Here is a 15,018-nt window from a genome sequence, read left to right as displayed (position 1 = left end):
CAAATGAGGGGAGAGGATATGAAGGCAGAACGGGTCAAGAAAGTTCATAATGGGGAATCTGAGGTCAAGAAGGGGAGAGTGTTGACACTTCATGAGGTTGGCAATCAATGTCACAAAACAATGTATATTAATTGTTTACTGAGAAACTAATTTGCTCTGTAAAGCTTCATCTAAAGCACAATTTAAAAAAGAGCTTGTGGATTGAGTCCTGCCTCATTAATGTAACTGCCTCTAATCCTGACTCATTAACATCATAGAGGTAGGATTTACAACACATAGGAAAATCACATCAAATGACAAAATGGTGGACAATCACCTAATACTGGGAATCACGGCCTAGCCAAGTTGATACACATTTTGGGGGGATAAAATTCAATCCATAACAACTAGTTTTTTGCCCTCCTGTTTTATATTTTCAGGAGAAAGCAAAATTATGAATATTCACACTGGACACGCTCTCAAAGCTTCTCCTGGGTGCCAAGCAAAGGGTGACTTAGCAATTAGCCAGTTAATCATATTAACAGAAAAGTCGGGCAGAATAATTTGGACCACATGGTGAGTAACTTGGCCTGATCATACATTTGGGATGTTCACCTTATTCATATAAGCCTGAACTTAATGTTCCTTTCATTTTGGGCATCATTTCAGGCTAGGCATGATGTTCTCAAAGAATCAGAAGGATTTATCTGTGATAGGCAGGAATGGATAACCAATTCTGATGATTATTTTGGATGAAAATGTCATCACCTTTGAGATTTATTTTAAACCTCTTTGAAAAGCTATTTTAACAGAATCGTAACAACTAATGTAATGTGCAATCTGGATTGGATCCTAGATCAGAATTTTTTGAGGGAAGGAGGAGCTAAAAAGGATATTATTGAGAAAACTGGTAAAATAAGAATATGGTCTGTAGATGAGATAATGGCATTGTGTCAATGTGAACTTTCTTATTTTGATAACTGAACTGTAGCATGTAAGAGACCGTCCTTGCTCTTAGGAAACACACACTAAAAAATTTAGAGGCATCTTGTCTACAACATACTCTCAAACAGTTCAGAACAAAACAATGCACGTATATTTCAAGAGGAAATGCGGTAAAGCAATAACAACTGGGGAATCTGAGTAAAGGGCATGGGAGTTCTTTGTACTATTGAAACTTTGCTGGAAGTCAGAAGTAATTTCAAAACAAAAACTTGCAGAAAACTTTTAAAGCAGTTTTAACAACCCATTGATAGTAACCCTATATTCTAAAACAAAGCCAAATTAATATGGTGTAATAAATTGCATATCTCAGTTAATTTTAATAGTGTATTAACCAGGAAAACACTGCTTGAGTTTTATTTAATTATAAAAATCACTGACTCTTAAGGTTAGAAGAGAACTAACAGACTAATTATCTCAAACATCCATATTTTCCAATATAACACCATAAGAAATTCAATAATATAAAAATAAGCAGAGTACAAATCACGAATCATGCACAGAAGAGTATGTCATACCTTGAATTGCTGTTGATCTCCACCCAGCCCAGCTTCCATGATACATGAAGCAAAAGTCCACCAATTAATGTCTGCCACCTGCAATAAATACCAATGTGAATTAAACAGTGGTGTTCTCAAACACTAGGCAGCACAGCAGATTTGATGAGTGACACAAACACATCCAATCCTTCTTCAACTCTTTTCTCCTACTCTTTCCTAATTATGAACCCATTTCTCACACCTTTCCTTCTCACTCTCTGCTATTGCCTTGAGTCTAGCTGCTGCACTGAGTGCTGACATTGATGTTCTCTCCTTACTCTAGACTGTTTCTGAATAATGTTACCTGCAGCCTCTGCTTCTCCCACTGCTCTGCACTGATGATTCCCAAATCCCTGCTCTCACCCAGATACCACCACCCTGATATCCCACAAGCTCCCAATTTTAACATGCCTAAAACATTAATTAGAACTTCTCCCCATATCCTGATCATCCTTTTGCTATCCTTAATCAGCCAAACAAAAACCTAAACTCATCCTAGCCCTTCCTCCTTATTCACCTCCTTCATTAAGACATAAAATCTTACTGATTTTATCCCAGTAGTAGCTCTCAAATCTGAAACCATCTCCTCCATCCCCTCTGCCTCTACCTTATTTCATGCTCTCATTATCTCAGCTCTGGACCACACACAGCATTAGTCCCCTAACTGGTCTTGCCTCTCCAGGGTTGTCCCACAAAATTCATTTTCTATCTTGTAGCTACAGAGTTCATTCTAAAATTCAAATTTAATTGTGTTGTATGCTTGTATGCCCTAGTGGTACAATGGTTAAGAGCTCAGGCTACTAACCAAAAGGTCAGCTCGAATCAGCCACTCCTCGGAAACCTTATGGGGCAATTCTATCCTATAAGGTCACTATGAGTCGGAATTGAAGTCACAGCGATGGGTTTGGCTTTTTTTTTCTTTCTTTCTTTTTTTGGTATGCTTGTTTTAAAAACAGTTGATTCTCAATATCACTCCTAGGTATTTATCTCGAAGACTTGAAAGCAGAGAGTCAAACAGATAATTATCTACCAGTGTGCACTGCAGCATTATTCACAATAGCCAAGAGATGGAAACAACCTAAGTGTACAACAAAAGATGAATAGATAAACAAAATGTATATCCATACATATCCATACAATGGAATATTACTCAGTTAAAGAGAAATAAAGTCCTGACACATATGACAACATGGGTGAACCTTGAAAACATTATGCTAAATAAGTCAGACACATAAAGACAAATATAGTGTGATTCCACTTATATGAAATATCTAGAATAGGTTAATGCATAGAGACAGAAGTTAATTAGTGGTCACGAGGGGCTGAGGGAAGGTGGGAATGGGGACTTCCTGCTTAAGGGGCACCGAGTTTCCATTGGGGTGATGAAAAACTTTCGGAAATGGATACTGGTAATGGTTGCACAATATGGTGAATGTCCTTAGTGTCAATAAACTGTACACTTAAAAATGACTAAAATAGAGTTGATCACAAAAGGACGAATACTGTATGAGACCAAAAAAAAAGAAACAAATCCACTGACGTCAAGTCAATTCCAACTCATAGCGACCCTATAGGACAGAATAGAATTGCCCATAGGGCTTCCAAGGAGCGCCTGGTGGATTCAAACTGCCAAACTTTTGGTTAGCAGTCATAGCTCTTACCTACTACGTCATCAGGGTTTCCTTGTTGATATCACTATTATAAAAACCCAAGAAAAGGTTTACACACAGAAAAAAGTAATCTTTGATGGTTATGAGGGAGGGGAGGGGAAATCACTAATTAGATAGTAGACAAATGTTTAACTTTGGTAAAAGGAAAGACAGTACCGCTTGACCAAGGCAAGGTAATAGAAGCTTCCTGAAACATATCCAAATACCTCGAGAGAATCAGTTACTGGGGCTGAGGGCTGGGCACCATGGTCCCAGGGGACATACAGGTCAATTGACATAACACAGTTCATAAAGAAAATGTTCTACATCCTACTTTGGTGAGTAGCATCTGGGGTCCTAAAAGCTTGGAGCGGCCATCTAAGATACATCTGTTGGTCCCATTATGTTCAGAGCAAAGGAGAATGAAGAAAGCCAAAGACACAAGGAGAATACTAGTCCAAAGGACTACTGGACCACATGAACCACAGCCTCTACCAGCCTGAGCCCAGAAAAACTAGATGGTGCCAGGCTACTACCACCAACCACTCTGACAGAGATCACAATAGAGGGTCCAGGACAAAGTAGGAGAAAATGCAGAACAAAATAAAAATTCACAAAAAAGGGCTAGACTTACTGGTCTGACAGAGACCAGAGGAACCCCCAAGACTATGGCCACTAGACACCCTGCTATCTCAGAACTGAAGCCACTCCTGAAGCCCATTTTTCAGACACAAACTAGGCAGGCTTATAAAACAAACAATGACACATGTGAAGGATGTGCTTCTTAGTTCAATCAAGTATACAAAACCAAATAGGCACAATCTGCCCAAAAGCAAAGACTGAGAAGGCACAAAGGGACAGGAAAGCTGGATGAATGGACACTGAGAATCCAGGATGGAAAGGGCAAGGGGGAGAGTGCTGACACATTGTGGGGATTTCAACTAATGTCATAAAACAATTTGTAAATAAAATTTTTGAATGAAAAAAAATCTGGGCTGTAAACTTTCACCTAAAATAAAATAAAATTTTTAAAACTGGTTAAAATAGCAAAAAAATTTTCTTATATATATTTTACCACAATAAAAGTAAACAAACAAACAAAACAAAACAGTATATTCTTCCCCTTGTCACAGGCAGCAGCTCTTGGCCTCTTTCTGGGATCAGGATGTTCATGTGACACCTCCCATAAGCCCAGAGAGTTTAGGGGCCTCACTAAGGGCAGCACAGGTTATAAACACCCTGCCTCTCCCACTCCAGAAAATACATGCCAGCGACAAATGAGTGAGGCAAAACTTTACATGCATAATGGCCTATATATAGGCATAGCCTTATTCTGTTCCACTCTAATTGCTTTTTCATTTTAGGTGGATCATTCATAAACTTCAAAACCTTATTTTTAGTTCTAAATGACATGCAACATTTCACCTCAGAAGTAGTTACAACATGCCCAAGTGTTGCCACACTACAGTTGAGAACGCCTGGCCTACAGGATAAAGTCACAGGTGTATGTAACACACAGCCCTCTGGGACCTATGCCTGGCCCTCTGCTGGATCAGCTCCAGTCCATCTGCTGTGGGCAGCCACATTCCAGCCACACTGACAATCCACACAGCCTCTGGAATGTGCTAGCCATTCCATGCATCCAGGAGTTTGCACGTGCTATCCTCCTGACTGGAGCCCTGTTGACGCAGTGGTTAGTGGCTGCTAACAAAAAGGTCAGCAGTTCAAATGCACCAGCCACATGAGTCGGAATCGACTCAACAGCAAGGGGTTTGGTTTGGTTTTATTCTCCTGACTAGAGCCCTGGTGGTGCAGTGGTTAAGCACTCAGCTGGTAAACAGCACTTTGGTGGTTTGAACCTATCAGCTGCTCCACGAGGGAAAAAGATGTGGCAGTAAAGATTACAGCTTTGGAAACTCTACGGGGCAGTTCTACTCTGTCCTACAGGGTTGCTAGGAGTTGCAATCAACTCAACGGCAACAAGTTTGGTTTTGGGTTTTAGCCTCCTGACCCATAGCGTTCTCCTCATCTCCTTGTGTGTCAGTGAACACCTGCTCATCCTCTAAGACCCAGGTTTCCTGTCTCCTTTGTAAAGCCTCGCTGACCCAGCCAAGCAGAAATCACTGTCCCTCCAAAGTGCTGACTCTGTGTTACTTACGTCATCAGGGCACTTATCACACTACATAGCAGTTATTTACTTATTTTTATCTAGATTACAAAATCCTCTAGAATTAGATAAGACTATGCTTTTTTTATATATGGAGCCCTGGTGGCACAGTGGTTAAAAACTCGGCTGCTAACCAAATGATGGGTAGTTCAAATCCACCAGCTGCTCAGTGGAAGCCCTATGAGGCAGTTCTACTCTGTCCTCCAGGGTGACTATGAGTTGGAATCTGCTGGATGGCAATGGGTTTGGTTTTTGGTTTTATGCTTAAACATTGAACGTAGCAGGCACTCAAGAAAATGACTATTGTAACAAGTTGATGGATGAATAAAGAGATAAATAAACCAGATGAATCTCCAACCCTGCAGCACACATGAGCCTCTTATAAAAGAGTTACAAGCAATTGAGAGTTCTTTACAATCGGTAACTTTTAGGAGAATATTGGGTCTCTAAAACTCCGAGACAAGCATTTTTATCACAAGAGCAACTATTTCATCTAGAAGTGGTATAAAGGGAAATTTAACAATAAATTGCCATTTGTAACGACAAATATTTAAATGCTATCACATATTTTGTAAGCAGTTAGCAGGCTAAGGCTAAGCGATATTTTTATCCTAGCTTTTTGGAATTTGTATAACTCTCTTTTTGTCACTTTTTTCTATTTAGCATGCAGAACAAATCCACAACCTTTGTTGCATATCTATTTGAGAAAGCATGACTTAGTTTTTCTCTCTGAGCAATTTAATTCTTTGAGCTCCCCAGAGTCTCAGCAATATACCTTTCAAAAATGCTCCCAAGCCATGGTTTTCTAGGAATTTATTTTCTACAAGTCATAAAACCAGCTCTGAGGCTATATAATGCACTGAATAAAGATGTAACCACTTATTTACCACTATTCATTGAGCGAGAAGCCCTGGTGGCACAGTGGTTAAGCACTGGGCTGTTAACCTAAAGGTCAGCAGTTTGAATCCACCAGCCACTCCACGGGAGAAAGATGTGGCAGTCTGCTTCCATAAAGATTACAGCTTGGAAACCCTACAAGGTAGTTCTACTCTGTCCTACAGGGTCGCTGTGAATGGGATCAATTCCATGGCATAAGTTTATTCACTGAGCAGGAGCTAGGTGGCAGGAGCTGTGCTAGGCATTGGGACTAAATAGTGAACAAGCAGACACGGCCACGCTTGGTCTACAGCAGTAGTTCTCAAACAAGTGATTTTTCCCCAAAGGGACGTTTGGCAATGTCTGGAGACATTTTTGGTTGTCACACAGGGCAAGCAGCCTGGTAGTGCACATGGTTAAGTACTCAGTTGCTAACCAAAAGGCTGGTGGTTCAAATCCACCCAGGGAGAAAGACCTGGAAATCTGCTTCCATAAAGACTATTGTTGTTACAGAAAGACAAAGAACCCAATTAAAAAATGGGCAAAGGATATGAACAGGCACTTCACCAAAGAAGATATTCAGGTAGCTAACAGATGCATGAGGAAATGCTCACAAACATTAGCCATTAGAGAAATGAAAATCTAAACTACCATGAGACACCATCTCACCCCAACGAGGCTAGCATGAAAACAAAAAACACAAAATAATAAATGTTGGAGAGGTTGTGGAGAGACTGCAACACTTATACACTGCTGGTGGGAATGTAAAATGGCACAATCACTTTGAAAATCAATTAGGCACTGCCTTAAAGAGCTAGAAATAGAAGTACCATACGATCCAGTAATCCCACTCCTTGGAATATACACTAGAGAAATAAGAGCCCTCACACGAATAGATATACACACACGTGTGTTCGCTGCAGCACTGTTCACAATAGCAAAAACATGGAAAAAACCTAGATGCCCATCAATGGACAAATGGATAGACAAATCATGGCATACTCACACAATGGAATACTACACGATAAAGAACAATGATAAATCTGCTAAACATCTCGTAATGTGGATGAATTTGGAAGGCATTATGCTGAGTTAAATTAGTCATTTGCAAAAGGATAAATATTGTATAAGACCACTATTATAAAAACTCAAGAAAAGATTTAAACACAGAAGAAAACATTCTTTGAGGGTTATGAGGGTGGGGAGGGAGGGAAAGTGGTATTCACTAACTAGATAGTAGATAAGAATTATCTTAGGTGAAGGGAAGGACAACATACATACAGGGCAAGTCAACACAACTGGATTAAACCAAAAACTAAGAAGTTTCCTGAATATAACCAAACACTTCAAGGGACAGAGTAGCAGGGGCGGGGGTCTGGGGACCATGATTTCAGGGGACATCTAGTTCAACTGGCGTAACAAGGCATATTAAGAAAATGTTCTGCATCCCACTTTGGTGAGTGTTATCTTGGGTCTTAAAAGCTAGACAGCAGCCATCTAAGATGCATCAATTGGTCCCAATCCATTTGGAGCAAAGGAGAATGAAGAATACCAAAGACACAGGGAAATATTAGCCCAAGAGACAGAAAAACCCATTGCCATCAAGTCGATTTCAACTCATAGCGAAGGGGCCACATAAACCAAAGATTCTATCAGCCTGAGACCAGAAGAACTAGATACTGCCTGGCTATCACCAATGACCACCCTGACACGCAATACAACAGAGAGTCCCTGACTCAGCAGGAGAAAACTGGGGTGCATAACTCAAATTCTAGTAAAAAGACAAGATGTCATGCTCTGAGACTGGAGGAACCCCAGGAGACATGGCCCCTGGACTCTCTGTTAACCCAGAACTAAAACCATTCCTGAAGCCAGCTCTTCAGACAAAGATTAGACTGGACTATGAGTCATAAAATGATTCTCGTGAAGAATGTGCTTCTTAGTTCAAGTAGATACACGAGACTAAATGGGCAGCTCCTGTCCAGAGGTGAGATGAGAAGGCAGAAAGGGACAGGAGCTGGCTGAATGGACATGGGAAATCCCAGGTGGAAAGGAGGAGTGTGCAGTCACATTATAGACAGAGCAAGGGTCTCAAAACCACGTGCGTATAAATTTTTGTATGCAAAACTAACTTGAGCTGTAAACTTTCACTTAAAGCACAATTAAAAAAAAAAAAAAAGACTTGTTGCTGTTGTTAGGTGTCATCAAGTCTGTTTGACTGATAGCAACCCTATGTACAACAGAACAAAATACTCCCTGGTCCTTCGCCATCCTAACAATCACTGTTATGCTTAAGCCCACTGTTGCAGCCACTGTGTCAATCCATCTCATTGAGGGTCTTCCTCCTTTTTGCTGACCTTCTACTTTACCAAGCATGATGTCCTTCTCCAGGGACTGATCCCTCCTGACAACATGTCCAAAGAATGTGAGATGTAGTCTCGCTATTCTTACTTATAAGGAGCATTTTGGTTGCAATTCTTCCAAGATAGATTTGTTCATTCTTTTAGCAGTCCATGGTATATTCAATATTCTTCTCCAACACCACAATTCAAAGACGTCAATTCTTCTTCGGTCTTCCTTATTCATAATCCAGCTTTCCTATGCATATGAGGCAACTGAAAACATCACGGCTTGGTTCAGGCACACCTTGGTCTTTATACAAAATTTATACACGCATACAAAAATTTATCCACACGTGGTTATGAGACCCTAGTTGCTCTCTCTGTAATTTGACAGCACACTTCTCCTTTGCTTTTCAACAATTTCAAGAGGTCTTTCACAGCAGATTTGCCCAATGCAATGCATCTTTTGATTTTTTGACTGCTGCTTCCATGGGTGTTGATTGTGGATCCAAGTAAAATGAAATTCTTGAAAACTTCAATCTCTTTCCCATTTATCATGATATTGCTTATTGGACTAGTTGTGAGGATTTTTATTTTCTTTATGTCGAGGTGTAATCCATACTGAAGGCTGTGGTCTTTGATCTTCATCAGTAAGTGCTTCAAGTTCTCTTCACCTTCAGCAAGCAAGGTTGTTCATCTGCATAACACGGGTTGTTAATGAGTCTTCCTCCAATTGTGATGCCCCCTTCTTCATCATAGAATACAGCTTCTTGGATTATTTGCTCAGCATACAGATTCAATAGCTATGGTGAAAGGACACAACCCCGACACATACGTTTCCTGACTTTAAACCACACACTATCCTCTTGTTCAGTTTGAACAACTGCCTCTTCATCTATATACAGGTTCCTCATGAACACAATTAAGTGTTCTGGAATTCCCTTTCTTCGCAGTGTTATCCATAGTTTGTTCTGATCCACACAGTCAAATGTCTTTGCATAGTCAATAAAGCACAGGTAAACATCCTTCTGGTATTCTCTGCTTTCAGCCAGGATCCATCTGACAGCAGCAATGATATCCCTGGTTCCGAGTCCTCTTCTGAATTGGGGTTGAACTTCTGGCAGTTCTCTTTCATATACTGCTGCAGCCACTTTTGAATGATCTTCAGCAAAATTTTACTTGCATGTGATACTGATAATGTTCGATAATTTCCGAATTCGGTGGAATTACCTTTCTTGGGAACAGGCATAAATATGGATCTCTTCCAGCCGGTTGGCCAGGTAGCTGTCTTCCAAATTTCTTGGCATAGACAAGTGAGCACTTCTAGAGCTGCATCCGTTCGTCGAAACATCTCAACTGGTATTTCGTCAGTTTGTGGAGCCTCGTTTTTCACTAGTGCCTTCAGTGCAGCTTGGACCCCTTCCTTCAGTACCATTGGTTCCTGTTCATATGGTACCTCCTGAAATGGATAAACATTGACCAACTTTTTTTGGTATAGTGACTGTGTATTCCTTCCATCTTCTTCTGATGCTTCCTTCATTGTTTGATATTTTCCCCGTATAGTCCTTCAATATTGCAACTCAAGGCTTGTATTTTTTCTTCAGTTCTTTCAGCTTGTGAAACACTGAGCATTTTCTTCCCTTTTGATTTTCTAACTCCATGTCATTATAATACTTTGTCTTCTCGAGTCACCCTTTGAATTCTTCTGTTCAGCTCTTTGACTTCATCATTTCATCCATTTGCTTTAGCTATTTGACGTTCAAGAGCAAATTTCAGTGACTCTTCTGAAATCCATGTCTTTCTTTCCTGTCATTTTAATGACCTCTTCCTTTCTTCTTGTGTGGTGTCCTTGATATCATTCCACAACTCATCTGGTCTTCAGTCATTAGTGTTCAATGCATCAAATTATTGCGATGATCTCTAAATTCAGGTGGGATATACTCAAGGTCATACTTTGGCTCTCATGGAGCTGTTCCAACTTTCTTCAGTTTCAGCTTGAACTTGCATATGAGCAAGTGATGGTCTGTTCCACAGTTGGCCTCTGGCCTTATACTGACTGATGATATTGAGCTTTTCCATCATCTCTTCACACGGATGTAGTCGATTTGATTCCTGTGTATTCCATCTGGCAAGGTCCATGTGTATAGTTGTCATTTATGTTGGTGAAAAAGGTATTTGCAATGAAGAAGGTGTTGGCCTTGCAAAATTCTATCATTCAATCTCCAGCATTGTTTCTACCACCAAGGCCATATTTTCGAACTACTGATCCTTCGTCTTTGTTTCCAACTTTCGCATTCCAACCTCCAGTAACTACCAACGCATCCTGATTGCACGTTTGATCCATTTCAGACTGCAGAAGTTGGTAAAAATTTCTTCATCTTTGCCCTTAGTGGTTGGTGGGTAAATCTGAATAATAGTCATACTAATTGGTCTTCCTTTTAGGTGTATGGATATTATCCTATCACCGACAGCACTGTACTTCAGGACAGATCTTGAAATGTTCTTTTTAACAATAAATGAAACACCATTCTTCAAGTTGTCATTCCCAGCATAGTAAACCACATGATTGTCCAATTCAAAATGGCCAATTCCAGTCCATTTCAGCTCACTAATACCTAGGATATCAATATTTCTGCATTCCTTTCCATTTTTGATGGCTTGGAAGTCTGTAAAGATTACAGCCAAGAAAACCCTATGGGGCAGTTCTACTCTATCACATGGGGTTTCTATGTGTTGAAAATAACTCAACAGCACCCAACAACAACAACAGGGACAGTATGCTACTAGCATCTATCTGGTGCAAGGCAGCCAGGGATGCTGCTAAACATCCAACAATGCACAGGACAGCCCTCAACAACAAGGAATTATTCAACTCAAAATGTCAATTTTGCAGAGATTGAGAAACCCTGGTCTAATGAGAGGACCCCTGGTGGTACAGTGGTTAGGCTGTTCAAACCCACCAGCCACTCTGCTGAAGAAAGATGTGGCAGTCTGCTTCTGTAAAGATTTATACCCTCGGAAACCTTCTGTGGCAGTTCTACTCTTTCCTATAGAGTCGCTATGAGTCAGAACCTATTCAACGGCAGTGGGTGAGTCTAGTGAGAAGTAAGATAATTAACCAATAATTACAACAGAATTACAATGTGATAAAGCCTTAACAGGAAGAGTACCAGGCACTACCAGCAGCCCTAGCAAGGAAAACTAATCCAGTCTGATGAGTCAGGGAAAGCTTCCTAGAGGAAGTAAATGTGAACAAAAGCCTGAAGTGTTCACAGCAGAAGGCACAGAATGGACAAAAGTCCAGAGGTAAGAGGGAAATGGCTCTTTCAAAGCTTCTCAGAGAAATCCGATTGTTGTGGATCTTAGCATTTGAGCATTCCAGGGAGAGTGGATGACACTGGAGAAAGGGGGCCAGCCATGAAGGGCCATGTCAACCACATCACAGAGCTGGGACTTCAAAGTGGGAACCCACTGAAGAGTTTCAAGTATAGGAGTGACACTGTCAGATTTACATTTGGGGAAAACTCCTTCTCTTGACAAGGGAGAGGATGTTTTTGAAAGAAGGAAAAGAAGCAGGTTAGGTGGTTGTTACAGTGATTTGGAGAAGACAGTGGCCTGGGAAGAGGCAATGGGTATGAAGACGGTGGACAGATTCCAAAGATATTTAGGCGGTCCTGTGGTCCCCTGGTGGCATAAATAGTTTGTGCTTGACTACTAACGTAAAGGATGGAAATCTGAACTCACCCAGGGGTGCCATGAAAGAAAGGCCTGGCAATCTACTTTCATAAAGAGTACAGCCAAGAAAACCCTTTGAAGCTGTTCTACTCTGTAACACATAGGGTCGCCACGAATTAGAATCAACTCAGTGGCAATGGATTTGGTTTTTGTGCAGTTAATTATGGAGCCCCCCCCTTTTTTTTTTATGGCAAGACAGTTAAAGCACTTGGCTACTAACTAAAAGGTTGGAGGTTTGAATCCACCACAGGCACCTCAGAAGAAAGGTCAAGCAATCTAATTCTTAAAGATCACAGCCACTGAAAAGCCCATGGTTAAGGAAGAAAAAAGAAAAGAAAACCCCATGGCACACAGTTCTACTCTGAAACACATGGGGTTCCCATGAGTTGAAACTGACTTGACAGCAATTAATTTGGTTTTTTGGTTTGGTAGTTAATTGGATGTTGGAGATGAAGGAGACAAATGAATCAAGAATAACTCCCAGGTTTCTGACCATGAAAGAGGGTACCATTTATTGCAAGTAAATTTAACGGCAGGCAGAAGGGAAAAACAAGCTCCATGAGGGCAGAGATCTTTGCTTTCTTCACTGATGTCTTCCCGGTATCTAGAACAGTGCCTGGTACATAAGTGCACCCAATATATTTGCAGAATGAGTTACTCCATCCTATTACGAACCTTCTTTGTGCCAAGCACTGTTCTAGGCATTGCATATATTCTAGTGACAAAATGGGTAAAAATGTTCCTGCCCTTCTACAGCTGACATTCTGTTGGGGGAGGTACATTCATTCTGCTCCACTGACAGGCTAGAAAAGCAATATAGGTATAAATATCATGCTCTCCTACATAAATCCCCCTAGTTCCTCTAGCTGAAGAGACATGAGAGGACAGTAGGGATCAGAAAATGTTTTCTAGTTATTAAAAGAAAAACAACATTCCAGCTCTCAAATCCACCCAGAGTAGCCTCAGAAGTAAAGTCTGGCAACCTGCTTCCAAAAGGTCACAGCCTTGAAAACCCCGGAGTGCGGTTCTGCCCTCACAGTCGCCATGATCAGAATCAACTCGCTGGCAACTACCGACAACAACAATATTGACTGCAACATACATAATCATAGATGATATTTCTTTAAAAATGATGGAAAAATTTAGAAACAGATCACGGTGATGGTTGAACAAGATGAATGTGAATAATGTCACTAAGCTGTGACAAGTAAAATACATTGAATTGGTAAATGTTTTGTTACATATATATTTACCACAATTTAAAAAAAGAAAAGAAAAAGAGAGAAAGGCCTCATTTGCTGATGTGGCACAACTCAATGAAAAAAAAAAAAAAACAGCTGCAAGCATCCATTAATAATCGGAACACGGAATGTATGAAGTATGAATCTAGGAAAATAGGAAATTGTTGAAAATGAAAAGCAACGCATGCGTCTCGATATCCTAGGCATCAGTAAGCTGAAATGGACTGGCACTGGCCATTCTGAATCAGACAATCATATGATCTACTATGCCGGGAATGACAACTTGAAGAGGAATGGCGCTGCATTCATTGTCAAAAAGAACATTTCAAGATCTACCCTGAAGTAAAACACCGTCAGTGATAGAATAATATTGCCTACAAGGAGAATCAGCTAACACAACTATTATTCAAATTTATACACCAACCACTAACGCCAAAGATGAAGAAATTAAAGACTTTTACCAACTTCTGCGGTCTGAAATTGATACAACAGGCAACCATGATGCATTGATAATTATTGGTGATCGAAATGTGAAAGTTGGAAACAAAGGATTAGTAGTTGGAAAACATGGCTCTGGTGATAGAAACAATGCCAGAAATTGCAAATTAGAATTTTGCAAGATCAATGACTTCATTGGAAATATCTTTTTGCAACAACATAAATGGTGACTACACACATGGACCTCGCCAGATGGACTGCACGGGAATCAAATTGTCTACATCTGTGGTAACGGGTGATACAAAAGCTCAATATCATCAGTCAGAACAAGGCCAGGGACTGACTGTGGAGCAGACCATCACTTGCTCATATGTAAGCTCAAGTTGAAGCTGAAGAAAATTAGAAGTCCGTAAGAGCCAAAGTATGACCTTGAGCATATCCCACCTGAATTTAGAGACCATCTCAATAACTTGACGCATTGAACACTAATGACCAAAGATCAGACAAGTTGTGGAATGACATCAAGGACATCACACACGAAGAAAGCGAGAGGTCATTAAAAAAACAGAAAAGAAAGAAAAGACCAAAATGCATGCCAGAAGAGATTCTGAAACTTGCTCTTGAACATTGAACAGCTAAAGCGAATGGAAGAAATGATAAAGTCAAAGAGCTAAACAGAAGATTTCAAAAGGAGGCTCAAGAAGACAAAGTAAAGTATTATAATGACATGTGCAAAGACCTGGAGATAGAAAACCAAAAGGGAAGAATATGCTCAGTGTTTCACAAGCTGGAAGAACTGAAGAAAAAATTCAAGCCTCAAGTTGCAATACTGAAGAATTCTAAGTGGAAAATATTAAACAACGCAGGAAGCATCAAAAGAAGATGGAAGGAATCCAGAGAGTCACTATACCAAAAAGAATTGGTCAACATTCCATTATTTCAGGAGGTAGCATATGATCAAGAACTGATGGTACTAAAGGAAGAAGTCCAAGCTCCATTAAAGACACTAGCAAAAAACAAGGCTGCGAGAATTGACAGAATACCAACTGA

General features: G+C 40.3%; 1 protein-coding gene across 1 annotated transcript in view; it reads right to left on the bottom strand.

The window, feature by feature from the left end:
* TMEM241 (transmembrane protein 241) overlaps window positions 1-15,018 on the bottom strand; it is a 215,768-nt gene that overhangs the window by 175,774 nt on the left and 24,976 nt on the right. Inside the window, exon 3 of the mRNA XM_010586816.3 lies at window positions 1,500-1,577. Coding sequence (XP_010585118.1) covers window positions 1,500-1,577 — 78 coding nt within the window. The remainder of the gene's footprint in view (window positions 1-1,499; window positions 1,578-15,018) is intronic.

The sequence above is a fragment of the Loxodonta africana genome, chromosome 11 (assembly GCF_030014295.1).
Source record: "Loxodonta africana isolate mLoxAfr1 chromosome 11, mLoxAfr1.hap2, whole genome shotgun sequence".
Classification (NCBI taxonomy): domain Eukaryota; kingdom Metazoa; phylum Chordata; class Mammalia; order Proboscidea; family Elephantidae; genus Loxodonta; species Loxodonta africana.
The sequence above is the reverse complement of the archived record's forward strand: the minus strand, read 5'-3'. Positions and strand labels throughout refer to the sequence as shown.